The sequence below is a fragment of the Lichenostomus cassidix genome, chromosome Z (assembly GCF_008360975.1).
Source record: "Lichenostomus cassidix isolate B80296 chromosome Z, HeHo_3.0, whole genome shotgun sequence".
In the NCBI taxonomy this organism is placed as follows: Eukaryota; Metazoa; Chordata; class Aves; order Passeriformes; family Meliphagidae; genus Lichenostomus; species Lichenostomus cassidix.
Window position 1 is genome coordinate 23,000,606 of NC_139511.1, and position 26,878 is coordinate 23,027,483.

General features: G+C 41.6%; 1 protein-coding gene across 4 annotated transcripts in view; it reads left to right on the forward strand.

Annotated features, from left to right (window-relative positions):
* Positions 1–26,878, forward strand: part of PALM2AKAP2 (PALM2 and AKAP2 fusion) — a 265,831-nt gene that overhangs the window by 155,692 nt on the left and 83,261 nt on the right. For all 4 annotated transcript variants that reach the window (XM_085042460.1, XM_085042461.1, XM_085042464.1 and 1 more), the window contains one exon: positions 2,602–2,684. In XM_085042460.1, coding sequence (XP_084898586.1) covers positions 2,602–2,684 — 83 coding nt within the window. The remainder of the gene's footprint in view (positions 1–2,601; positions 2,685–26,878) is intronic.

The following is a 26,878-nucleotide window of genomic DNA, read 5'->3' on the forward strand; positions in this document are numbered from 1 at the left end:
AATCAAGCCTGAGATCAATGCCATAGCAGATATGGCCTCTCACAAAAAAGAGTGTGGGGATGAGGTCTCCTCAGGCTTGATACTGTTTTATTTTGTGAGATGTGTAGGAAATATATAATTTTCTTATGCATGTTAATTTCTAGGCCTCAGACTTTCATTATTTTTTTCCTAGTTAGGTGCATTAATTACCACTGCAATACTCTCTTCTTAATCTTTCAAGTGTTGCCACATCAATGGGGGATATGTCTTACAAGTGGACAACTTAAGACAATACCAGTGCCTTCCGAGGTGTATGCAGTATTCTAGTTGTGGCACAAGTGTGAAATTAGGCAATGCACATCTCCACTGAGCATCCTGGTCACCAGGCTGTGCTTTCTTTGTGTGCATAGGCTGCACACACATCAGCATTTTATCAGAGAACAGTGGTGTGGCTGTTAGTGAACTCATCCGTCTCTCCTTTACCAGGTTTGCAATTGACTGAGATGTGGAGTGGTTCACATTATGTGGTGGTACTCTTGAGTCATGTGCAAGAGGGCTTTTGGAAGAAACCAATCCAGAAGCTCTGCTGCAGGGTCACATTAAACACTTTTCAAACACTAGTGTAAACTTAAATATTCAAATCAAGTATTACTCCTTATGACAGTATGGTAACATTCACTCCAAGGAATTGGACTAAATCTAGTCTGACATTAAATCCTGGAAATATTTATAATATAGATTTAGATATTTTAGCACCAACTACTCCTGTCCTCTGATCTGGTCTGACACCTACTAGGTTATGTGAAAGCATCTATTCAAGGATAACATGCAATTCACAATTCCCAATACATTGCAGAAAAAGATTCCCAGTAGCTTGGGTATGAAGGGAAGTTTTAGTGAAATGTATAAAATGCACAAAGCTCTATTTTACATCTGGTTTTGAAAAGCAGGAGAGCATATAGATACCAGTAGACAATTAAAGACCCATTATGCTGAAATGGTATATCTAGATATATAAGAGGGAAGATCCTTTGGGCCAGAGATTAGCATGAATAAAGCTATCAAAGAGAGCGGGAAAGAAAAAAAACAGGAAAAACCAACTCAGGGCAGAATAAACTAGCTGCTTTTTCTGCAGCATCACTTCCGAAGCAGCAATGCTCTATGGGAACTCCAAAGAGCATAGAGACGAATGCAAAGAAGGGATCAATCCTGTGGTAAGGTCACAGGATTAGAGTTCTGACTTTGTGGACATTTTCAGAGTGTGGAGAACACAAGAAAAACTGTCTCAATTCCATTATTCCTCACACTGATTTTAATGCAGTTCTCAAACCTTCCTGAGGGCTACCTATTGGCTCTGTGGACTACATGGACACCACAGCTCAGCAGGCAGGAAGAGTTAAAGAGTTAAAGAGTTAAAGAGAGGAAGAGCTCCAAAGAACCTGTACTGGAAAATTTAAAAGCATTTGCAGGATTTTTATGGGCACATAAGTTCCACTGGCGCTTTTTAATATTCTTCTCCCAGAGCAAAAGAAGTTCTACTGAAGCTGCAGCTAGCCAATATTTTTAGGAGGAAAGATGGAGGAGTGTAGTGAATGTCTCTTAACTAACAGCTCAAGCTAACACTGTTAGCATGTGCCACTGTCTGCTGGAACAACAAATAAGCAAAGGGCATCATCTCTGAAGCACAGATCCTTTCTGCATAAGTAATCAAATCATAACACAACTGTGATGCATTCACAAACAGTAGTGGGTTGAAGAGATACACTCAAGATTATAGACTCAAGTAGCAGCAGAGGGCATGAATAACTATCCTTGTATTGACCAAGGGCTACAGAGCTATTTCAAGATGTATTGTTACATGAGACATCTATTTCAAATTTAGTAGGCACGCACTGTGCTGTGGTAGCATAAGGAACATTATTCAGTGTACTCCCAGTGTGAATGCATACCTTCAGCAGAGCTACTGGAGATGATATGCAAATCCTTATACATCTTGCTTCTCTATAGAGGAGGTAATTTAACCCTTATAATTTAATTTCACATCTTAGAAAATATTCACTGATTTAATCTGACTCTAACCCAACATTATTTAATTATTGCCATTGCTATGGAAATTCCAAAAGTAATCAAGCAGCTGTCTGTGGCTAGCTATGCTTAAGCAAGATTTTCCCTGAAGGTAAAATCAGCAGATATGTTCTTACTTTCTTTAAGGCTTAAGTTTGATGTAGAAATAAAAGTGCAGAGGTTCTCCCAGACAGGCTGCTCACATCATGCCCAGTGAGCTCTGGTACTGGGAACCACCCTAGGGAGAGGGATGGCCATGGAGTGGTCTGAAATTGAGTATGTCCTTCGTGACACAGCCATGAGACTGTGTCAACAGGAAGCACCCATTGCATTTTCCCCCAGAGGCAAATGCCTCTCTGCAGCACACAGAGCTGTCTCCAGCTGGCAAAAATATTTGTCAGTCATTGTTTTTGTAGATTTTTTGCCTTCTTTAACAACACTGACAAAACACCAGGCTGGTGACAGAGCGTGGAGGGTAGAAATGGATCTAATCAAAGCAAAACAACCTCTCAGCCATGCGTATTCTCCTATGGGCAATAAATGTCTTTGGTTTTGTAGGTGCAGGAGGATTGGCTATGCTGCTGAGGGACCCACCGGGACCATGCTCCTGTGAAAGCTCTGAAGCCAAGGAGGGTGCAGGGGTAAGTCTCCTCTCACCGTGTCCTTGTGGGAGGCACAGGGATCTGCACTGTGCACGATGCACACCACGCTCAGTGGAGTGTGTTGCATCTTCAGCTGCAAGGAGGCTGCCATGCTGGGAGTGGTTTTGCACAGCAGACCCCACTGGCATAAACTGCATTCTCCGGGCTACTGCAGGGCCTGTTGCTAAATATCTGTGAGTCTGGTGCAACAGTTAGGATTAGGAGGATTTTCAACAAAAGTGAATCTCTTGAAGGGTTTTGTTAAATAATCCTGGCAGTTCATGGAAGACCGTGTCAAATCAATGTTCTATCCTTCCTCACTGCCAGTCAATCTCCCACACACCTTCCCTCACACGCTCTATTCGCTTCTTCTCAGGCCCCCCTGCAAATACTGCTGCCCCACCACCTCTCACCTGATGGGCAGCTTCCTGTGAGCAGCTTGTCAGCGTGAGGAGGGCAAATGTCAGAACTGTGGCACTCACCTGGCAGCCTGGTGTAGTGGGGTAGCATGTGGAAACGTGCTGTTTTGTTGGAAGAGCCATGACGGGGTACTCCTTTTTCTTTGTTGTTCTTGCTGTGATCATGTGCAGCCATGTGTTTTTAACAGCAGAAAATGAAATTGCCAGTAAGATACAGAGAGTGGAAAGGCAGGGAATGGACAAGTAAATTCCTGCAAGGCTAAGACATTCATCTTCACCGTGGCCAACATTGCTGAGCCTGAAGAAGTTTTTGTATGAAGACAAAAACAACCATGTTTAAATCTAGATGTGTCTCCAAAAATTCTATGCTATAGATAAGACACATTAAAATAAAGATGCAAACTTGAGTATATATAGCCCATATTAGTGCTTAAATTTATTTTAATCTTCACACTTCTTTAAATTAAATTAAAACAGCAATCAAGGTTCTTAAATATGTTCATATGAGACTAATGAAGCGTATTTCATAAATCTGCTATAAAAGTAGAGTTGTTGTTCATTTTTTTTTTTAGTTACAGTTAGTTAAATCTAGCCAAATAACTAACCCTTTCTTTAGAGAAGTATTTAAAGACAAAGTGCAGCAAATTTGTGTCTTCTTCTGGTCTATGAGTAAAAAGTGGAGTGAGAAGCTCGCATCAGCTAGCTTTAAGATCTTACAGGCCATGGTGAATGATCAGCTAAAGCCAGCATCTGCAAAACCTTTTTTATTTTTTTAATGAGGAAACTGTAAACACAAAACATATTTTGATTTTTCTTATAATATTCACGTCTTTCTTTTATTAGCCAAGAAAACCCCAATTGTCTCATAATTCAGATTTCCTACAGGTTTTATTTTTTTATTTCCATCAGTGCTGATAAAATGCAAATGGGGCTGGAAGAAGATGATGTTTAAAAAATACCAAAACCAAACAGATTTAGTAATAAAAATATGAATCTGACTACATGTAGTTAACAATTTAGAATTGACAACATAGCACAGAATTTCACACTCCTGGCTATCAAAAACAATGACCAAATTTAAGGTTAAATCTATACAAAGCAGCAAGTCAACACGTCCTCAGAGATACTAGTCAATTAGAATCTAATTTTCATTAAGAAAATAATTTACAGCACCTGTAATAAAAGTAAGATTCAAATTGATATTTTAAAGGAGTCAAAATAAAACCTTCATGTTATGTTTAAATCAGATATTTTAATTATTCTGATTGCAGCTGGAACATGGTCTTGCACAGGCATTCCCAGACACTGTGCCCTGGTTGCTGTCAGTGCTCTGCTCAATGTACTATTGCTTCGTGGCAGCTCCAATGTCACAAGCAGGACCACTAGGGCTCCTGGGAAACCTCTCAGCTAGAGTTTAATCAGCCAGTAACTTTCTCTAGCTTAAGCTGAGGTCATACTTAAGGGAGAGGGGAAAAATGTCCAATTACTTGGGAATGCAATTTGTTTTAATAGCACAGTACTTCCAATGCTTGGGAGTGTAACATCACACAGAACGAAATTTGACTTAGCATTGTTTCCTCCTTGGTTTTAAAAAAGAGGTCTCATTTTTTTAATAAAGACCCCCTGCTGAAGAAGGAGGTTTAATGACATAATTTTGGAAGAGGGAGGCTGACAGAGTGTTGCCACTAATGTTGCGTGAGCAGAATCAGCAAAATGCCAACACAGGAAAGTCAATAAAGTCTGTGAGAGTATTCTTACCTGCATAGAACAGAGATTCATTTAGTCCTAGCAAATGACAAAGAGCTGAAATTTTCTTAATAAAGTGCTAACAATATGTGAAAGCGATGAGCCTAGTGCTTGAGGCAAAGTTTATATGGAGCAGTTGGCTATAAACGCTTCCAAATTTTTGTTTGTTGAGAGAGACATCCAAAATTATTGTCCTTTCTATTGTTAAAGTGTCAGATGGGCAATGCTATTTTCATGTATGAAAAATATCAGTTACAGATCAACTCTGAAAATAATCGATGCAGACCTAGTTGCAGTATTGTTTCAATAACGTTTTCAATTAGTAGAAACAGTAAAGAGAAATCCTTATATCTCTGTTATTTTCAACAGCCAACTTACTCCAAGGGGAGGCCTGGGCCATCATAAAGCTCCCTTCAACTTTATCACACTATTAACAAAGAAGCAACAAGCTACACTTAGGTCCTGACTATGCTCTTGACTGTGTATCAAGTCAATGGTAATTTGTGTAGCTTTCAATAAAGCGTAAAAATTCTTACATTGCATAGGTAATTCATAACCAGTGAAGACAGGATATGGATCAGTAAACAAATGGTACACTTGGAATACTCTCCCTCACAATAGGGGAAATCTGTAGTTCTCCCTAAGATCCACTCCATGTAACATGCTCTAAACTAGCCAAATTGGACCTACTGTTGAACAAGCCAAAGTTTGTGAGTAATCTTGGAAGGCTTTTTATGTTTCTTCCTTCTTTCCTACATAGCAAAATGCTGCCTCTTCTTTGTTGCATTTAAAACACATCCTGTTGTGCCTGCAGCCCTCTTTAGAGTGCAGGTTCAGAATACCATGCACTTTATTCCTGAGCCATTCTTGCAGTTTGTGCTCAAAAAGTGTATGTGTGTGGGAGTAACATGGACTGCAGCTGGTTGTCTATTTTTCCGCCATCATTACTGTGGATTGGTAACAAGGAATAAGATGTACACATACACCACCTGGTTTTTCTGCAATACTGTTTTCTGCAATACTGAAATTCTGTGCTATGTTGTCCAGAAGATTATCTTGATGAGATTATCTTGAGAGATTATCTTGATGAACAGGTTCGAATTTCAACAAAATCTTTAGGAGCAGGAGGATCAGCAGGAGGCTGAAAGAATTTGTCTTGCAGTGAAAAGAATTATACTATTTTGGTGTCATATTTTATCAGACGTATAGAATATTAATTTGCTTTTTAATTGGTGCTATGAAATATTACATCACCAAAGACCCTAAGTGAGTTTGGAAATTTATGGAAAAAAATAATTAATTTCACTGTGCAGCTGCTCAAAAACAAACAAAAAAAATTCAAGCAGATCTAGGATATGCCCCTTCCTCTCAATCCTCTCTCTTGCCCTGCTGCCATAAATGTGTTGTGGATTAAAACTTTACAGATAACTCTGAATTACAGAGGCTTTGACATTTTCAGCACTCTGGGTCAGTTTATAATGGAAATGCTTTTTCTGCACACTACAAGAATCTGAAGATTGTGAGGCTAGACAGCAAAAATCCTTGGTCATCTTTCAAAGTGTAAGCCTGGATGGCCTTATATCCCATTCTTCCTGACTCTTCAGGCAGCTCCCCATATATCTTGCTGCTATGCCTGCCATGAAGGGGTATTGCAGAAATTCAGACACAGTATGCAGCAAAACACCAAGACAAGGTACAAGCCAACTTCAAAGAGCAAAATAGTTTATTTCCTGCAGCTGAGGCTTTCCCCAGCTGGCTCCTGCCTGCTCTCAACACTTTTCTGAGACTGCACTCTCCATCCCTGGTCCTGTCTGAAGCTGACCTCATGCTGAAGTCAGCAGAGCTGGGCTGGGTGATGGAGAGGAGGATTCATCTGAGTTACTGAACTGCGTGTCACAGCACGCATCTAAGAGCTCACTTCCAGTTATGTCTGCTAATTGCTCTCCAATGCATCTTTGTATCATCATGTAAACAAGCAACATTGGTCAAGGAAACCAGAGGTTAATCAGTCATTCAAAGTGATCAGATATTATGTTACACCTCTGTCATTGTAATTTTATTTCTGTTACTCTGCATGGAAACAGTCTAAGCAGAGTAACAACACTGCCAAGCTGTGGCACCTGTGTAAAATGTGGCCCCCTACCTCCACATCCGAAGACAAGTAAGATTGCCTGCTCCAGCAGCAAGTTAGACATTAAAATGCACAGCAGTTTTGTAGTGCAGAGGTGGATTTCCATACAGAACAGTGGGTGTATTTAATCAGCAGATTTATTATCAGGTTCTCGTACTGTCTTATTATAGTTTCCTTTTGCCTGACTGCACTTCTGATGATCAGAAAACACAGTAAAGCTACGACCTCATTGCATGGACAGTCAGTCCTTCAGGCTGGCCACAGGTTTGGTCATTCGGCCTGTTTCCTTTCTAATTCAAGAAAGGGACACATCTTTAGGAAACTGTGATATTGTTATATGAAGGAAAAAAACCACGAGACAAATAATTTCTTCTTTGAAACTCTTATCTGCTTGACTAAGACTTTCTGAGAACCTTCAGGTAGCTTAGTTTTGTGAGTCATTTCTAGTGTTGCCATCCCTGCTCTAGCAGATGACACATTGCAGGCTGAGGCATTTAATACCGTTGCAATAGTGCTAGAAGGAGTAAGAATCCAGCCTGCCATCTTGTGAGGGCTTAGAAAACCGAGAGTGGAGAAGGCAGCTTAACTGCTGCAAATTAGTACTTCAATGTGTGAAACTCAGAAGATTGAAAAGTATTGAGAATTTGCAGGACCATTCATCAAGAGTCTAGCAATACAAAGGTGAAAATGTTGGGAGTATGGCAAGAGGGTCCTGATGTTCTGTGTAAGTGATTTCAGTCACTGGAGGCTGCTAGTGTTCCCTATGTAGGAGTAAAAGCAATGGTGGAAGGATTTCCCTTCTCCATTATTTGCCAGAGCACATTGTGGTAATGCTCCAGGAAAAGATGTCATGACAAAATGTGCCTTCCTGCATTTAGTTAATGTTTGTGAGTAACCACTGTGTTGGCTTTGCCTAGTAACTAGATGTACAGAATTTCAGAAAACTGATGTGTTTCAGAGGCTTCTGCTTGTGAGCTGAAAAGGTTAGGAACATTTCAATATAAGCAGGTAAAGTTTAAATGGTATTATTTTTAATAATTACAGAAGTAGCTTGGTGAAATATTAGTTGCCAGCTTTTGATTCTCTCTTTTCTTTCCTGGTTAAAGTTTTGTGTAATGTCCTTTTCTTCTCATCAGACTTTCTTGCCCCAGACACTAACAGTTCCTCAGTTCTTTCAAAATCAATCTGTCTGTCTCCACATATTCATTATGAAGGTCTGTTTTTTGCTATGACTGCAGTCTATTCTAAAAAGGCTTCTTTCCCAATTTCTACTTTCTACATAAATCCATGCAGGTATTTAAAAAACATACTTTTCACTCTTTCTCTACCATTGGATTTCTTCACAAGATCTACAAAGGCCTCCTGAAAGCCTCTGATTAGATTCTCTTCATATTTTTTCTCTGCTACAAGTCCCAGGTTCCCACTCTGCTTAGTTTCTGCTAAAGCTTAGTTTCTACTAATTGTTCCTCTTGTTTGTTGCCACTTCTACTTTAGCCTGTTCTCCTGTGTCTCCCACAGTTGCTTATCTCCCTTATCTGACTCTTTTTCCTGGGGTGACTCTGGCCCCAGTTTTTCCTGCAGGGGCAGGAGAGGTCTCTGCACCTCAACACTCATTATTGCTTGCATTTTGATAACATCGTGGGCCAGATAAGAAATCACTATGTTGAATGAGATAAACTTACTAAAGGGAAGCCTATCTCTAGTCCAGGTCTCAATAAACACTTTGGATTCCCCTAAGAGCCAAGGCTTGGGGGGAAAAGCCAACTTCCAGCTCCTTTTCCCATACACTTTTGATCATTAATGGCAATAAATTATATATGTGTTATCTTTGCTTGAACAACTGACACTCAGTTTTACTACAAAGTTGAATAATCAGTGAAATACACTATGTATGGGTGTTTATATGTAGATACTTAAACATTTCTGGACTGTACATTTTCTGTGAATTGCCTACACAAACAATTTGACCAGCTCTACAGGACTTTCTTTTAACTATAGAGCCCAATGTATTTAAGCTGTTGCAGGACAACACTGCTTTATTCTCTGCAGACAACTTTATTCTTTGTCTTGTCGTTTTTATTGTTCCACTGGTAGCGAATAAAAGCCTGCATCTGTTCCTCAGGAAGGACTTAATCCAAAGCTTATTGAATGCATTGGAAGAGTCTCCATTGGGCTTTGGATCAAGCTCTTTAGTTCACAAACAAATGCTTTTTGTGAGAATATGCTATTCAAGTATTATATGGAAGAGTTACAGAGGTTCCCTATTTCTAAAATAATGAGTGCTCTTTAAATCTTTTTTGCTATGCCTGTTCTGTTGCAAGAACAATATGCAACTGTACATAACTGTTGAAGTACTGTAGTCCATGTTTATTGTGCTCCACCAGTTGATATAAATGTAGAATATGTAATGCTGCGGTAACAAGTAGTACTATATATATATGGCTCTTCCTATGTAGACAGTAATTTGAAAAATATGTAGAGATAAACTTCCTGCCCCTGAGGATGATCAGGCTCAATCAGGCAAGCTGGACATGGGCAAGACATCTTTCAGGACTGCCTTGTGTTGGTGTTATTGATGAAGCAGACTTGAAAGAGGGATTTGTAGAATAAAAGAGGGATACTACTGAATGGGATTTTTTTTTTCTACCCTTAGGAAAAGGAGCAGACTGAAAGGAGTCACAAAGCTCACAATAGGGGAAAGAAACAGGGGCCATTGTGGAACAGGGTACAAAGAGACAAAGATAAGGCAGGAGTAATCAAAGCAGAAACATTAGCTGGAGCAAGACTGTAAAGAACTTCAAGCGAAACTTTACAGCTCCAGATTTGCAATGACTGCATTTTCTGCAAGGAGGGAGATCCATGAGTTGGTTATGCAGTGGTATCCTTGCAAGGAGCAATAAAATAGATTTTTTTTCCCTATAATATCACAGAAATTGAATACTTGTTAGGATTTCTTTTGAAGGGAAGTTAACAGTTCCCGTGAATCAAAGAGAACACGAAGCCAGTGAAACTTGGCTGGTTTTTCAACTGCAGAACAGAGTAACTTCTTCACGTGGGTGTAGATTACACAACTAGTTACTACTGGGTATTACTCCCGTGACAGCATTGCTCACAGTAAAATACGCTGTACTGTGTAGTAAGTGCTTGCAGGGTTGCACATGTAGTTTATAAGATGATGGTGACTCAAACAGTTTATGGAGCCAGTACTAAAACATTACTCACTCTAGGAGTCACATTTAGGCCATTGAGATTACTCATGTAGTGAGTGGCTGATAAAGATCTTGCCAAGCTATTCCACCACATAATAGATGAGTGTAAATGAGCCTGTTAGTCAGGTGAAAAACTTCAGAAAGGAATTCTTAAGTTCATTCTATGTATGAACTTTTTCTATTTGAATTCCTTAACAATAGCTGAGGTCCTATTACTTATTGCAAACTCCCACTAACAGGCAGACCCTGTCCTAAAATTCATCAGCTCATACAGACAAATAAGGGAAAGTGATTTGCCTTCAGTCACATCACAAGTCAACAGCAATGCCAGGAATAGAATAGGGATCTCTAGTCAGTTCTTTACCAGCAGCTCCCTGCCTCTGTAATTCACAACATTTCATCCCTGCACTGAATATAAAGCATTTATGAATGTGACCTCCAAACTTCCTACAGCTCTTCTGCTAACTGACTGATAGATCTCTGCATTCATTAGCTTTATAAATGCATAGAGAATACACTGAAGTACCATTTTCATCTCACACACATTATTACAAGCTGGTGCATTCCCTCATCCATCTCATCTGCATGTTTTTCTGCAGTCAGAGAAATAGCCAGAACCACAAGAAAAGGAAAAATTAATCTAATCACAAAATTTCTGACAGCCCATCTAAGACACTTAAAAACCTGCATCCCAAGCAAAATGCATTTTTCATATTCAGAATTCAGTGTGGAGGTTACCATATCAAGCATCACCTTTCAGGAGTGCGTTTCATTTAATAAATGCCATAAAAGTGCCTGGCATATTCAGCATCATTATCACAGTATTTTCCTTCATTCCTTTATTCTGCATTGCTCTCAGCATCTTTTAGAGTTCATAGAGAACAAGAAGCAGCAACTGTAAGCAGCAGCCTGGAAAAGTTCTATATAGGAAGAAGTATCACCTTCGAATTATTCTCCATTTGAAGGTTCACTGCATAACAATAAAAAGTTTGTCTCACTGAAACCAGGCTCCCATATAGTGACAGGGTCCCAAAGCAAAGACTCTGAGTAACTTCTCTACCTCCTGGATAAAGCAAGAGCAGCAGATATTGATGCAGCTTCACTGTTTTCTCTCCCTATTTCTCTCTCCTCTCCTCTAAACATCTTTGTCTTTCATTTCCTTTTCTTTGTCTCCCCATCCTGAGTTGGCTTGTGTCTCTTCCCCTTTCTAACTCCAGGCACTCATTGTTGGCAGTGGTTCCATCCTCTCTCTGCCCATGGAAAAGCACACATCTGTACAGAGGCAGATTGTAAACTAGGTCAGCTTATATGGCAGAGAAAAAAGAGTAGGAATAAGAGCCTTTTTGTATAATAACAAGGTCTCACATAAGCACGTGGCCCAGTTGTCACAGATACTGAGCATCTGCCATTACCACAGACTTCAGTGGCAGCTAGTCCTCATGCACAGGCTGCATATGTAAAAAAACATCCTCAGTTTTGCAGCCCTTGCAAGCAGAAGTTCAGATACAGTTGCAGTTCCTTGATGTTCTCCAAGACTCCACAGTAATCTCAGAATCTGTTTTTGTCAATTTTTCCAACATGTTCAGCACAGTCTCGGGATGTAAATTGGTCAGTCATTGGAGGAGGAATGAGGTGACACTGGGGATAATACTTTTTCAGTTCACAAGCACATAAAGCAGTCCTGAAATAGAACAACAAGTGAGGAACTGTCATGTGAGTATTAAAAATAATTAATTTTCTTCACAAATATTTGGTTAATGTAGCTATCTTTACATTCTTCCTCCTTTCAGAGTTTTTAGGACAACACCAAGTAATCTTGCAATTCATTATTTAGGTAATTGTATTTCAACACTACAGTTAAAATAAGGGAAGACTGCACTCTGGCAAGGATTAATTGCTCCTTCCCCCTACCTGAAGCTCTATGTAATGCTGTAAAAAAATTGCAGAGCATTAACAAACTTCATCAGTCTTATTTGTGATATTGCTTTCCCTAATGGAAGAACATCTGCGCTGCAGTCACACGCGTCCGTCCAATCTTGTATGAGGCCAGAAAGGAGGAAAGGGACAGAAGGTAATTGTTGGAACAATAAGATAGAGGGGTATGAACCCAGGAAGAGGAGCTCTGAAAGTTCCCCTTTGACAGTGTATCATTGTTGGTTTCCATAGATTTTTCTCCACAGTCCAGTGTTGCTAGTCTCCAGAACTTGGGGCCTTTAGAAAGCACGAGACTTGATAATGCTTATTGTAATTATGATTCTGAGGCCTGGAGAGAACGTTTCTGCATAGTTCTGATGGTTTCCACAAGTAAAAAAGACTAATTTATTTCCTTTCCTCCCTTCTGATAACCGCCTTACTATGTGTCTAACAGCTGAAGTTCCCAAAAACCAGATAAATTTGGTCCGACCTGTGAAACACACAAAAAGGATGCAACCCCCCCTGCCCCTTTTCCTCTTTCATTCCATACTGCCATTTCGATGGCATGCCTATCTGTGGGAGTACAGACTCTTACACCTGCAGGCAGGATGCTGGGCATGATCAGCAATGCATGTCCATGCACAGGTGCAGCTTTCCTTTGCTCCCTGCCTGCTCTCTGCAAATAGACTGAATGAGGATGTACTGTGGTTCTAGCACCTTATCCTAGAAGGACAAAGGCTAGGAGTCCTGTCTTTGGGCAGGTAACTGCATTGCAGACATTCCTGAGGACATTCCCAGATGGTGCAGCTGAAACGCCCCTGTTCAGAGCTGATCTCTCTTCCTCCTTCCTGTGCCCCATGCTTGCAGCAAGTAAAAAATGTTCATTTAAAAAGCCCATCCTTGAACCAGAGAATTTACAACGAAGTCTAAAAGAGAGAAAACAGATGGCTGTCAGTAGGGAGAATGGCAGACAGTTGCCTGGGTCAAAGACCTTGGGGGGTTTTGTCTGCACCATGCTCTTGTGTGCTTTCTGACACACGTTTGCAAAGAGGGTTTGGCCACATGTAGTTGATTATTAGGCTAGCATCTTATTTTCATTAATAGCACCAGCTTACAGATCTACACTTACATATGAATGCCTCAGTTTCTTTATACCATTAGCTTTTATTAGAAACCATTTTCACTACCACACAGCATTCAGGTAGCAACCATGCCACCGTGTGAGCATCTGTGTCCTTGAGTTCTCAATAGAGAATGCAGCACATGAATTAACAATAGCAGCAGGTAACCTCTCATTTAAAACATTGGTGCCTGAAGAGTGGAGGGTGGCAAATGTGACATTAGACTTCAATACAGACTGCAGAGCTAGAGGTTTGCAAACCTCATGCCTGTACTGTCCAAATACAGAGATGCTAATAGGGTTAGAACTAAAGGACACCTGGATTAATGCAATCTATCTGAGAAGAGTCAACACTGCTGCTGTGAAGTCCTGCCTTAAACAAACCTCCTGGAGGTCTCTGAAAAGGTCAACAAACATGTGGATAAGGGTGATCTAATTTCCATATCAGACTGGGCGTCTAAAAGGTTCTTGACAAAGGCTTTTAAGGAGACTAAGCAGAGAAAACAGCAGGCGGGACAGCTCTGGTGTAGCTCAGTAATTGCTTAGAAGATAAAATTCAAAGCACAGGAATAAATCACCAGTTCTCACAATGGAGGGAGGTGCTGGATGGTGTAGGGCTCTGCAAGGGTCACTGTTGTGATGTGTGCTGGTCAGTGTACTCATACCTGACCTGGGAATGGTGTCAAATACCTAAGTTCATCACTGGTGTTTATTTGAGAGTAATACGAGGAAAGACTGTGAAGAACTATACATGGACATTATGAGACTGAATGTGCAATATAAGAAAACCAGTATAGGTGAATGTAAAATAACATGGATAAACAGCCATTTTAAATGGTGGGCTCTGAGCATGTATGAGTAAAATCTCAGGATTATGACAGGCCATTCCACAGAAACACCACCTCCTGTGCTCAAAAGTTCCTCATGAAGTATTGTCAAGAAAAAACATCATGGTGCCGCTGTATGAATCCATGGTTTGCTCACATCTTAAATGCTGTGTATTTCCTCATCTCAAAATTAGATCTATTAGATCAGTGTCATGCTCAAGAGGGCATCAGGGATGGTAAGAGGTACAGAAGAGAGCAACCTACAGCTCTTCAGCCGGGAACTGTAATGATGTAAAACGATCACAGTGGAGATCTGCAAACCCATTAGCGGCTCTAAGAGAGGGTTAACTGTTCCCCACCTCCCGCTCAAAGAAAGGGTTAGTTGTTCCTCATCTCCAGCACAGGAGCTGAGGGTATAATTAAGCTCGTATTGAAACCAAACATAAAAGGCAGAGCTTCTCCACAGGAAGGATGGCAGACCAGTGGGAATCCTTGCAAGCATATTTGGGTTCAAGGCGACATTGAAGAAGCCCAGGACAGCGGCACTACCTATTGAAAAAAAATTAAAAAAAAAAAAAAAAAAGGCAAACCACACCAATAAAGCGGGAAAAGGAAGACAATCAAACCAAAACCAAACAAAAAGGAAACAGCCCGAAACGCGCGGTTTGGGAAAGCCCCGGAGCTGCTGGCGGAGTGGAGCTCCCGCCCTGCACACTCCCCGGAGGCGAGCCGCGGGGCCGCGTTCCTTCCCTTCTCGACGGGGCTCGGCCCCCCCGGGCTCGGCTCCCTCCCCTCCGCCCGCCGCGGGCATCGTAACAGGAGAGGCTCGCAGCCGGAGGGTAACCCGAGCGCGGCAGGGCGGGGGCCGCGGGGGCGGTCGCGGAGCCTCCGCACGGAGCGCTTCGCCCCGCGGGACGAGACGGGACGGGACGGGCGCGACGGGACGAGGCGGGGCGGGGCGGGACGAGGCGGGCGGCGGCTTTGCCCCCCTCTTTCGGCGTCGGCGAAAGGGGCGGGCGGGGAGGGAAGTGGGGGGAGGAGGAAGAGGAGGAGGAAGAGGAGGAGGAGGAGGAGGAAGGGAGACCCGACGTGCCGGGGCTGCGCGCGGAGCTGGCAGCGCACGCTGCGAGCCGGAGGAGCCGGGAGCGGTTTGGATAGGTACCTCCGAGCGCCAGGATGCGCGCCTGCCCGCGCGGCTGTGTGTCTGTCTGTGTGTGTGTGTCTGTCTGTCTATCGCTGTGTGTGCGTGTGTGTGTGTGTGTGTGTGTGAGCGCGGCTCCCAGTGCGGAGGGAAGGGAGGCGGCGGTGGCTGCGGCTCCGGCGAGTTGGCCCTCGGCGGGATGCGGGCGGAGAGGGGAGAGGGGGACGGGCAGAGCGAGGCGGGGGAGGCCAGGGGGTGTCGGCAGAGGTGCGAGGAGGGGCAGGGGGAAAGCGAGGAGGGAAGATGGAATCGCGGGGAGGGAGAGAGGAGGAGAAGAAAGGAGAATGCAGATGCGCGGAGGGGAAGGGAAGAGGCTGGTAGGAAAGAGGGGATGCCGAAGGGAGAAATTTCTGCCCTTGCCATTGCCAGCCCCGCGAGAGCCCGCGGCGTGCACAGCCCGGCGGGATAGGCGCGGACCGCCGGGAGCTGCCGGACGGAGCGGGGGGGCTGGGCACGGAAAGCCGGGGAAAGCTGGGGAAAGCCGGGTCTGTGCGCGCATCCCCGCGATGTCCGCAGCTCGGGGGGCAGCTCTGCCCTCGCCTCGGCTGCAGCCGGGGGCTGCGGGGGTCTCTGCTGCCCTCCCTGCGGGCAGCCCCTGTGCATGGAGACGGCCAGGGCGCTGGGATGGAGGGGGTGTGTGGAGGGGGTTCTGCAAGATCCTGAGAAACCTGTGACGTAATTATTTTTTAATCAGCATGTTTTTTTCATGGCCATCTCAATTTTTCCTGGACTCCCCTTTTTGAACCGAAAATCCCCTGCATCTTTGTTCCAAGTATTTCTATTTTTAGATTCCTCTGTAACAGCAGAGCGTGAGTTTTAAATATTCTATTTCTATTTTATTTGGCCTCTGCTGAGGACCACTGCAGTGTAAACTTCTGAAACACTGGTGTCTCTTCCAGAAAAGTTACTGAAATCATTACTGAGGTGAACGGGCCAGCAGCTATTGTGGGTATACCAGTGTTTGAGTTCCTGATAACATTAATCATTATGCGTAAAGAGCAGTCATCATACTGAAGTTAGGTTTTTATCTCAAGATGAATTGCCTATCAGCTCCCAGATGTGCATTAGGGCAATAAGTACCAGCCTAATTTTAAAAAAGATAGAGTACGTTCCTCAAGTTGTGATTTTACCAATGAAATAAACGTTGTTTATTATTAGTGGTGATTAACATTCAACGTTGTAATGATAATCTCTGATTCTAGCATTGTCTCATAGCTCTGGTATGTCAATTTGTATTCATGCTGTGTAAGTGTTTTGCAGAGGTTTTGCCTATCTGGCAGGGATTTATTTCAATTTCACAATTACGTTTTCTGGTCTCAGGAACCCAGAGAAGTTGTATATATATGTAAAAAAGTATCCATAACAGCACATGACTTATTTTTACCCGAGCAATGCAAGCTATTTCATGTCTTTAGATCATAGCTTTTATGCCTTTGCACTCAGCAGAAGTTACAGCTGAAATTGTGTTCATTTAAGTGTATTCATTGTAAGCATTTCTGGCCACTCAGTATTGAGTGGTTTTTATCGATTTATCTTCATTTTATATTTGAATGCCAGTCCATTTGCTACCCTGTCATAGCATCTGCCAAAGTAAATTTTGAGAAATTTAAAATATTACATACAGATATTGGCTTTAGACAACCAATACCTTGCTTTCTGCATCAGTTTTCCTAGCTTCCCAAAGAGTACAGGTCCCAGGTGAGCTCTTAAGTAAATTAAGCCATATTTATAGATATCTTGTAATAGTGCCAGTAAAAAATAGCTTTTGTGGCAAATGATGGTTATTTCCCTTCACTGTGGATGCGCAGCTTCTGTAGGAATGGATATGTGCAGTCCTTTTAAATTACTCAAAACTCCTGTTGACTTCAGCCAGAGTTTTGGCTAAGTTAGGAATACAGGATCGTATGACTTAGAGCATGAAAAGTACAGCCAGCAGAATCCTGAGCAGCTGGATGTATGGTTTGATCATAAGATAATTTGATTCATGCCTGGTTTGTCTTGTCTAAACTGCAAATTTCACTTTTGCTACTGGAAACACCTGCTGATTTAGCAACTGCTATTGATACTCCATTTATAGCAAGACAAGAAGAGCTACATGAAGCAACATCTAGAACTGTCCCTATTATTGCTATTCACAGTGTGATTTTTCTCTCGTTGATGTGCTGCTGTACTGATTCTCAGGCAGTTCTGACTTCAGCTGACCGGCAGTACATTTGTGGCTGTGAGATAAAGAAGGTTGTTCAAACTGCTAAATTGGTACCTCTCTCTTCCTCCCACCCCCCTTTAAAAAATGAAAAGTCACAGCAGCTGTTTCTCCTAGCAGGCTGTGCTAAAGGGGCATATCTTTGTTCCCATGTGCACCCTGTTTCTTAGATGCCTAGGGTTCAACGTAAATTCTGTGTTATTTTGTTACAATTTTCCTTGCTTACCTCCCATATTTAGGCTGGGGTTTTTTGTGTTTGTTTCAAAGCCAAACCTTAGTGAAGGTTCCCTAGGAAATTCTGAACTCATAAGCCATTGATGAAAAGTCATTTGCAATACTCCCACCCACTAGGAGCAAGTCCGTTGAAGTTGTTGTGGATAGGCCTGGCATTCAAATTATGGGGGGAAAGAATTTGGCCTGTTTATTTGTGATGATACTGGCTTACCTGAGTATTTTATTAGTCTTGTAGAGAGATGTTCTTTAATTGACCACTGACCCAGACCATTGGAGTGCAGTTCTATAAAATTAAGTTTAATTTTGAAATATAGCAGCAACACTGAATGAATGCCAGCAGATGCAGTTATAGCCATAATTTACGTTGTTTTCTTTGAGCCATTTGCTGAAATGGTGCCACTTCTACATCTCCAAAATTTTAAGTCATATCTGCTTAATGAATTGTAAGACAACTGTAAGTCAATTAGGGATAGTTTTCATTTCAGCCATTTGAAAATGAGAGATGTCCAGTTGTTATTGGTAACATTAAGTATTCCCATATTACAACAAATGTGAAAGATTTTACAGAGTCAGATTGGGAATTTTTGGGATTTTTAAAACCTAGTGGTAACCTGTCATCATAGTCATTGTAGTTGACTGCAGGAATCTAGGTGTTGACTAAGATGATGTCTCTAGGCCCTTACAATATTTTCTGTAATCAAGTGAGAGTCATGCTTATTCAGTACTGAAATGTGTACAAAGCTTTAAAAATTATGCATGGTACACAGTAACTTCAGGAGACCACAGGTGTATCTCACTCCATCCTGAAAAACAAGTGTGAATCCTTAGTGCTGAAGTTTTTCACCTGTAAAACAGAATTCTTGTTTCTTCTTTTCACAGCTCTACATCAGACAATCTTTAGGGCTTTTCTACAATTTTCACTCAAACACAGGATGTTGAAACTGTAATCTCAGCTGTTTCTGCAAGTTTGTTTCTTAAGTAATTACATTCATAGTGCTTGGGTTTTCTGGTATTATGACAAAATTAACAAAAAAGAGGATGCCCTTTTCATAGTAAAATTCTGGGTTAAAAACTGTTGTTATTTTTGGTGGTGAATAACCTTCATCAATCCATTACGACTGTAAATCATGCCATTCTTAACTTTAAAAATAGATCATTTTACTTAAGTTTATACTTAGTGAGAGCTCAGAGTTTGTCTGTTTGACTATGGTAAGCTACTGGATTTACAGGAGAAAGCAGAACTGTATCTTCAGAATAATTCTTCCAAAATGTTATTAAAATACTTAAGTGTAACAAGACTGAAGTGTTGCATTGCTTAATGTGAGACTTACGTGCAATGTAGTGCAAAAGTGAGAGTTTTCTGTAAATATTGCAGTGGTAGAGAATGATTTATTTAATCCCTTATTAATAACAGAGAAAAACAATATTGCATTTGAAAGAAATCAGATTTCCTCCAAAACATAGCTACAACTTTAGAAAGGTCAGGAATATTCCTTTAAAAGACATGCACAAGCTCTAGGGAAAACTTTGGTATGTGCTACTGAATCATTAAAGCGTATCCTGTTCATTTTGGAATTTTCTTTCCATCTTTATCTAATTGACTAAAGAGATGAATCATAATCCAGGGGGAAAGAATACTTCCAAAGCTCTGGATTTATTTTCCTCCAGAATCTGTTGATTCCACTGATTTCTTTTTAGGTTCTAGGCATTATCATTTTCCTATTCCCCCATGTTTCTGGTGTTAAGGGGGAAAAAGAGCAGAATACTTTCTGTGTATAAATTACTAAATTCACATCACCATATGTACTTTCAAAGGGAAGGGTTCTCCATGTTTTATCAGCTTTATTCTACATGATTTTGTGTTGCTTTATGTAACATCTGTTTGTATAATTTATGTATGAATCAGGAAAACTTTTTAAGGGTGTAGTGGGTGTAGTACTGGCACGGAAGGTTGCCTCATATCCTTCTCATTTATGCCCTTTCTAGCCGCTGAAGTTGACCACTTTAACAAAGTAGAAAAAAAAAATCTGCCATGGTAATTGCAAATACCTTTAAACTGGCAACACATTAAGATTATACTCACTTAAATACACACACAGGTGCACACACACCCCAAAACAAACAAGCAAACAAAACCAACCAAGCAAATAAATAAACACCACGAAAACCACAAACACCACTCCTTCAATCAGTGAGTAACTAAGCAGGTATGACTGCGGACTGGGCCTGGGTTTAAATGCAAATGCACCTGAGGACATATGCAGCTTCCTTCCTAACAGTTCTTCTCAGGGATGGATCCTTGACAACAGAGATGTTATTTTTTAACTATTAAAGCTAAGAATTCAAGTGGACACCTTGTGCTTCATTGTCTAGGACAGGACACCAGCATTGTTTGAGTTGAGCTTAATAACAGCCATTTTTTGCCCAGCACTCCAGGGAAAAATACAGCTCCATCTGTATACACTCTTGGAGTGCCCTATTTCTCTGTCTTGTTAAATGTGGGGCAAGTTTAGTAGTGCCAGTTGAGAAGAATTCCCTAAATGAATTGCTAATACACAAACCAGATCCACGCATCTTTGAAAAAGCTTCACTTTTAAGAAGTTCCCTTTGTTTTTTAAATTACTCTTCTAGGGCAGGCTTCAGGAAGATGACAGACCAGAAATAGGAATCAGATGAAATGTACACCTGTATTAGCATCCTGCACCAAACACTACTGGCAAACTAATTAAATAGATGTGCATATATTAATAAAGCTTGCAGTTTTCACACAACTAAAGAAGTAAAGATTGTTCTTGTTAAAGTCAGTGAGTTTTGACCAGCAGTTTTTGTACAGACAAATTCCTATCTCTTTAATTCCATACTACTGGGAGTGTATCACAGTGCTTACAGCCTTGTAAGAAAGACAGTGTGAAGCCAATCTCAAAGCTCTAAATATTATTCTATCAGCTTTCCTCAGAAATAGGTCATTTATTTCCAATTTTAGAGTTCGCTATTAGCTGCTACCCTGCCCCAAGAGTGCAAGAAAAGGTTTTTTGCTGGCAATGCTCTTGAGAACCCACATGCTGGTATGGGAACTACTATCAATAAACCCACAGAGTCACTTAACCTGGTTTTAAAACAATTAAAGTATGTGCAAGGTGAACAAACCGTTGTGGTTTGTGCCATGGTTTGATGTTCCACCTGTCCCTATGTTTCAAGACATGTTTTGCTGGCACAGTTTGCTCGCACTGAGGACAGCTATGGCCAAAATATCAAGGAAGGTCTGGAGGACCAGGTGCATGAGGAATAAATGCAACCACCAGAGTTCAAACGCATTCACTCCTCAGCACCATGTTGTTTCAACTCTCCTCAACGTGTGGCTGAGTCACGGACACACCAAGGCATATTCCCAGCAGCATTGTTCTGGCCTGGCTTGGCTGAGCTTGGCAGAGCAGAGACTGATCCAGTCCTTCACTGTTCCTTGCTCCTGCTGCTAGTTGTGGTCATTAAAAAGGAAAATTGAGGCAAAGTTGTGGTCTGCCTTTTCCCTTTACTTGTGTATTTTCAGTATTTTCACAGAGTTATAAATGACTTAGGTTGGAAGAGGCCCTTAAGATCATCAGTGGTAGAACTATTTATGCCAATTCTGTATTTTTCTGTTGTGAAACCAGTGGATATACTGAACACATTGGTTCTGTGTCACTGGAAACTGGCTTAGTCAAACCAAACATTTTGGTCATTTAGTTAGAGCTAAAGAGTAGCACAAAAGAACCTGTGTTGGCTTTAGATGCTGTTCTTTCATCAGTTAGATGCTTGAGCCTCTCCTGCATCCATTTGATGTTCCCAGTCTCCACAATGCGTCCCATCACTTTCTTATAATATGTAATTTCACTTACACTCTTCTGTTTCAATTCCTGGTTCTGTTTAATTTAAAAATGTCAAACAGAGACACATTAACTTCCTCTTACGTATCTTATTGCCAGTGAAATCTTGTTCTTCCTCTCTATTCTCAAATCCATGTGAGTCCCTTCTTGAGTCTCTGGTGAGCAGCAGCTCTGAGGAAGCAGAGCAGCAGCCACACTTTTGGGTACGTCTTTGAAATTTGGGTTGTTCCACCTGAAATGCTTTAAAAGAGGAGCCAACATAGGTGAAGAAGTGCTCATTCACTTTCTTAGTGAGACCTTTTAACTGCATTTTTGATGGGTGCTCTGAACACATGTGTCCTGTTGCCTGTTTGACTTTCTGGAGCGATGTGTTTGTAAGGCCCAGGTTTATGCTCATCATGATGTATAATATGTGCTTATCAACTTGGGTAATGAGAACAGAAGTGGCAAGGTACAGCCACTCAAAGTGCCTATTGAGCAGATTTATAGAAAATAGTTTTCACTTTAAATTAAAAATATCTTTTAATTAGTTGACATTTTTGACTGGGATATATTTTAAGCCCTTAAATGTCTTGAAAAATCTTTTTCCATCTAATTAACTTAGAGATAGCTCAGGTAATTTTGAAATTTCTAGGAGGATCACCCTTAGGGGAAAAAAAATCACATTTAGAGTTGTCACTAGAAAGCTGACAACTGCTCCTGGCATATTTAGACAGTCCTGAAGCCAGTTTGTGACAATATCAGCACATAAGCTGGACTTCCCAGAATTTTGCTGTGAGTGGCAGTTAATTCCAGAGACCTTTAGCTTGTTTCTTGGGGCTGGGTGCTGGTGGTCAGCAGTACAGCTGGATTCCAAATAATATTTGGTGACTGAGCCAAACTATCCCAGTCTTTCAGAATCAAGTGTGCTGAAGAGACTGCAATAGAATTAATGTTTCTGCTGGGGAAGTTTCTTGCTCTTTTTGTCAGACATCATCAAATACCTTCTGCTCTGAATTAAATGTTTTAGGCTATTCTGCCTGTCGTTCATTCCCCAGGCCTCTCTATTATTCAGGGGTTTCGTCTGTATAGCAGCAACAGTTCAACAGCAAAATTGCTTTATTCTTCTCTGCTTCTTGTGGGATATGTGGGAAAGTCAGAAGTTCAGCTCTCAGGCATGTCTTGCCTACTGTTCTTGTTGACTCTGGCAAGTCAGTGTATCCTGCTGGCCTGGCTAAGGGATGTGACTTTGCCGTGGTGAGCTGGGTAGGGTTTGTATTAAACCATCTCCTGCTGGAAACCTGTTTTCTTTCTGGAAGGAAAGGATGATAGGACTGTTCTCATGCATGCTCCAAGACTCTGTATAATCCAAGCTTTTTGAAGAGAAATCAGGCCAACTCCCTAAGTTCTTGGCAGTGTGACGTGTCAAAAAAAGGGACTTTCTGAGGGGATATTACCAACTGATCACCAGCTGCCTGGGGTGTAGATCCTTGGAGACAGAGAAACATGTACATGGTGTTTTTAAGCATTCCCCTTCCCAAGCCTTTGGGATATGTTTCTGCAGAAAGGAGAATAAAACTGGAATCCTGCAGGTGCAGATGGTAACATGTGAATGTGTCTGTCAACATGTTAGGTACTGGTAAGAAACCCATAGGCAAAAAAAGAAAAAAAAATATAGAAGTCTTGTCACATCAACTGCTCAAAAAACAGTGGTGAGTGTGGAAGGTAGTGAGGAGGTTACTTACACCAATGTTCCGTAAATTGAAAGCAAGATGGCGTTTAGGTTGCTTGGGCCTGAAGTATTCATCTGCAGATGCAGTGAATCTGAGACAATTAAAGACCAAAACACTTCCAACAGCAACCTGTGCCATCTTTTCTGTTGGGTCAGCCTTGTGACATGTGGCCAGCACTCCTGCTACAGTGCACAATCGTTGGAGAATAGCAGTGTTGGGCTCAGGTTGAGCCCCACTCTCAGTTTTTTGTGAGGAATTGGTGCCTCAATGTTCCACTTGCTGCAGATGTTGAGACTTCTGCAGAAAAAGTGTGAAACGTCAGACCAGGGTTCACTGCTCACACCGTCTTTTTCAGGGTTTGTGTCTCCCAGGCACAGATGCAACTGCTGGTCCTGACTGGGAGAGTGAACAGTAAACACCTGAACACCAAAATGCAAAGTTACCTCTGCAGGTGCTTGCCAGCTATTTGTCTGTGCATTCTTAGGTGGTGAGGATGTGTAAGTTTAGTGGGAGTGTAACAGCAGGACACGGTGGGATGGCTGTATTTTATGGATGAGGACTGACCATAGTTAAAAGGCCTGTATGTACATGGGTGCTTTGCCCAACATCCTGCTGGCATCAGCCATCTGTCAGAGTGCAGCTGTGTTGGGAAGTGCATTATGCCATTTAAATCTCCTTTCTAGCTGCTTGGTCTAATGAATAATTTCCTTTGGAGGCAAAAGGGAGGGGAAGAAATGAAAAAGGAGACGCTGAAGGGCTTGCATTTCTTATTGTGGCAAATGTGAGTTTGAAATAGTGTACCTGAATTTTTTAAAGAAGAAACAGGCACCCAGTTTCACAGCAGGGGAACTTCATGTTGCTAGACATGATGCCAAGATTTTATAGTGACTTGAGGTTTTAATTCCTCAGGAAAGTGGCAGTGGGCTCCAGTTGCAATGGAGCTTCATTGTGGAGGGTCACTGACAAAATTTCACAGGTTCATCCTACTCAGGCAGAAACTTAGGCATTTTAAGTAGCTGGGCAGTATGGAAACAGGCCTCTGCTGCTCTATTGCATTTCATGTTTGGGACTAGATTGCACTGTTTTGGTGAAACAGATTTTGTGTGTATATTCTGATGCTGGACATCAGTTAATACATGCTGTAAAACAATATTTGAAATCTACTTTTTCTGGTAAATTCATATTTACTTCGATTATGTGGGCTTATATGGAGCTTGCCACAGATGATAGGAAAAAAGTCTCAAGAGACTAAAACCAAATTTTTTCACTCGTTCAGCTTTCAGGAAGCCCTAAGGAACAAATAAAATCCTCTCTCACTTAACTGTAGAGCAGCTACACTGACAGCAAGTTTTGGCTTGTTAACTGTATTTTTTTTAAATCTTTTCAGTTTTAGAATGTTTCCTGGGCTGCAGAGTTAAAAACTAACAAAAATATTTAGATTTAGAGGGTATTGTGAAGATCAGAAGAGTGAAAGAATGACTTCTCTGGGGCTTTTGTTGTTCTTGTTCAGATGCTGAGGTTTATACCCATCTCTGAAGGGCTCTGATTTAACCTACCCCTCCTCCAAATCCAAATCCAAATCCTTCAAACCCAAGGCCCGAGCTTTCAGTAATGCTAATGGGTATGGATTGGCAGAAGACCCTATGATTTGCGTCTGTGCTAACAAACACAAATAACAGAGAAATATGTTATTAGTCTCTCAGTATTTCTTGCAATCTGTGACAGCGTTGCCAGAGTTTCTTTGGTTTGGCTGTTAAAACAGCAAAAAAAAAATTTCTGTTATAACAGCAGAAAATAAATCTCCTGGGAGTGGCAGGGCAGTGGCAGGATCCTGGTTCTCCTGAAATCTATGATGAGAGTGAGATGGCAGGTAACATCATTCCCCTGGAGCAGGCAGCTCTGCTCAAGGGTCTAACCAAGCATGTCAGCTTGGCCAGGGCAGTGGTGTTGGCTCAGATCCTTGTTCACTGGGAGCAAGCAGCTCTTGTGTTTTCCAGCCTGGCTTGTCTTTGCAATGTCTGTCTCACTTCTGCATTTCCGGGCTCTTGTTCTACAGGCCAAGTTGTGTCCTTCCTCCACCTTTAACCCATTTCTTGTCTTGCTTCTCCTCTTTTGGTGCTACATGAGGGTTTTTTTAAGCGTTTGCTGGCACTGGCAGTTGAGAGCCTAAGTAAGAGTAAAGCGCACATATCCTAACTCCTTCCCAGTTCTGGTCACTGTTTGATTTGTGTGAGGTTGAGAGGAAGGTTGAGTTTTTTTCTTCAGGGAAGAGCTCTGAGTGTCCAACTGATACTGTCAGTTTCTTGTTCACATAAAGCAGCATGGTGTGTTTAAAAAGCAGCATGGTGTGTGGCAGGAGTGGTGAAAGTGCCCAGGAGAGCCTTGTCAGCTGAACCAGGTTCTGCTGCCAGCTGTGCACCAGTGAGTGTCCATAACTTCTTGAGCTGCTGGAAAGTTAATACAGATGTGGTATGGCAGAGTAAAAGATTTTGATCCTTGTCACCATGACAACCCTTCAGTTTGATTCACTGTTCACAGTGTACCTTGGGTACCTTGGCTGAATTATATTTTTGCTCCTAAGATATTGCCTACATTTAGAAAGGCCTTCCTGGAATGCAATTACCAGACAAGCCTTTTCACTTTGCTGCTACTCCTGTATCTGCATTTTCAACATCAGATAGGTATACATGGCATGCATAACACTCCTCCAGAACAGGAAGCTGGGAGGAGACCTTGAAGGCTTGATCTTATTGCTGGTCTCCTCCCAGAATGCTGCTTCCACTTGCCAAAGGGTAGGCCAGGAGCAGTGCCCTGGTTTTGGGGAGCAAAGCTCCAGGGTGCTGCCTGACATGAGCTTTTGCAGGGGTTGATTTAAACAGCCAAAAAGCACAATTCTTCCATACTTTTCTGTTTCCTTCTTGAATATAACCTTCTCAAAGAGCTGTGTTAACCACATTACCGTTGATTCTTTCAAAGAAAGATCAGAGTTTTCCAAGAAGAGCAGCAGTTGGCTTTTACTCCATCAGTGGAAGTTACCAGAAGCTGCATCAGAAATAGCTTTTCACCAGATAAAACCTCTTAAAGAAGTTACTAGGAGTAAAGGTTTAATTTTGGCTCTTTAATTCTTGCTCTTGCCAATTACAGTATTGTTGCTGCAGATCACCAGTTTATTCACAAGACCTTTTAACAACCAAAATTAAAAAGGAATTTATGAATCCCCGTTAGTCGCAGCATAAAGTGGGAATGCTGCCCATGTGCTGTTACTTTGTTCTTCCTTGTGGTGGTAAATTTGTCATTCTTTCAGAATGGAGTAATCTCCTGCTACTCACTACTTTCGTTGTTCTTTGGCGAAGTCACATATATGTTTTCTCACTTTTAATCCAAATTGCTGTGGTCTTGTGTTTATACATTACTTGGCCCTTCTGTGAGTATTGTGTGGATACTTTTACTGAGCTCAGTGGATTTCTGATTTCTTATGTGACCATAACTTTTGCCTCTCCTTTGCCTTGTTTTCTTTATAAAATTAACTCAACCTTCTGTGATTAAACTCATTGCATAGAAGGAAAATATGTGAAATGTTTCCTGCAAACAATTGATGACAAACTCATTGTACTC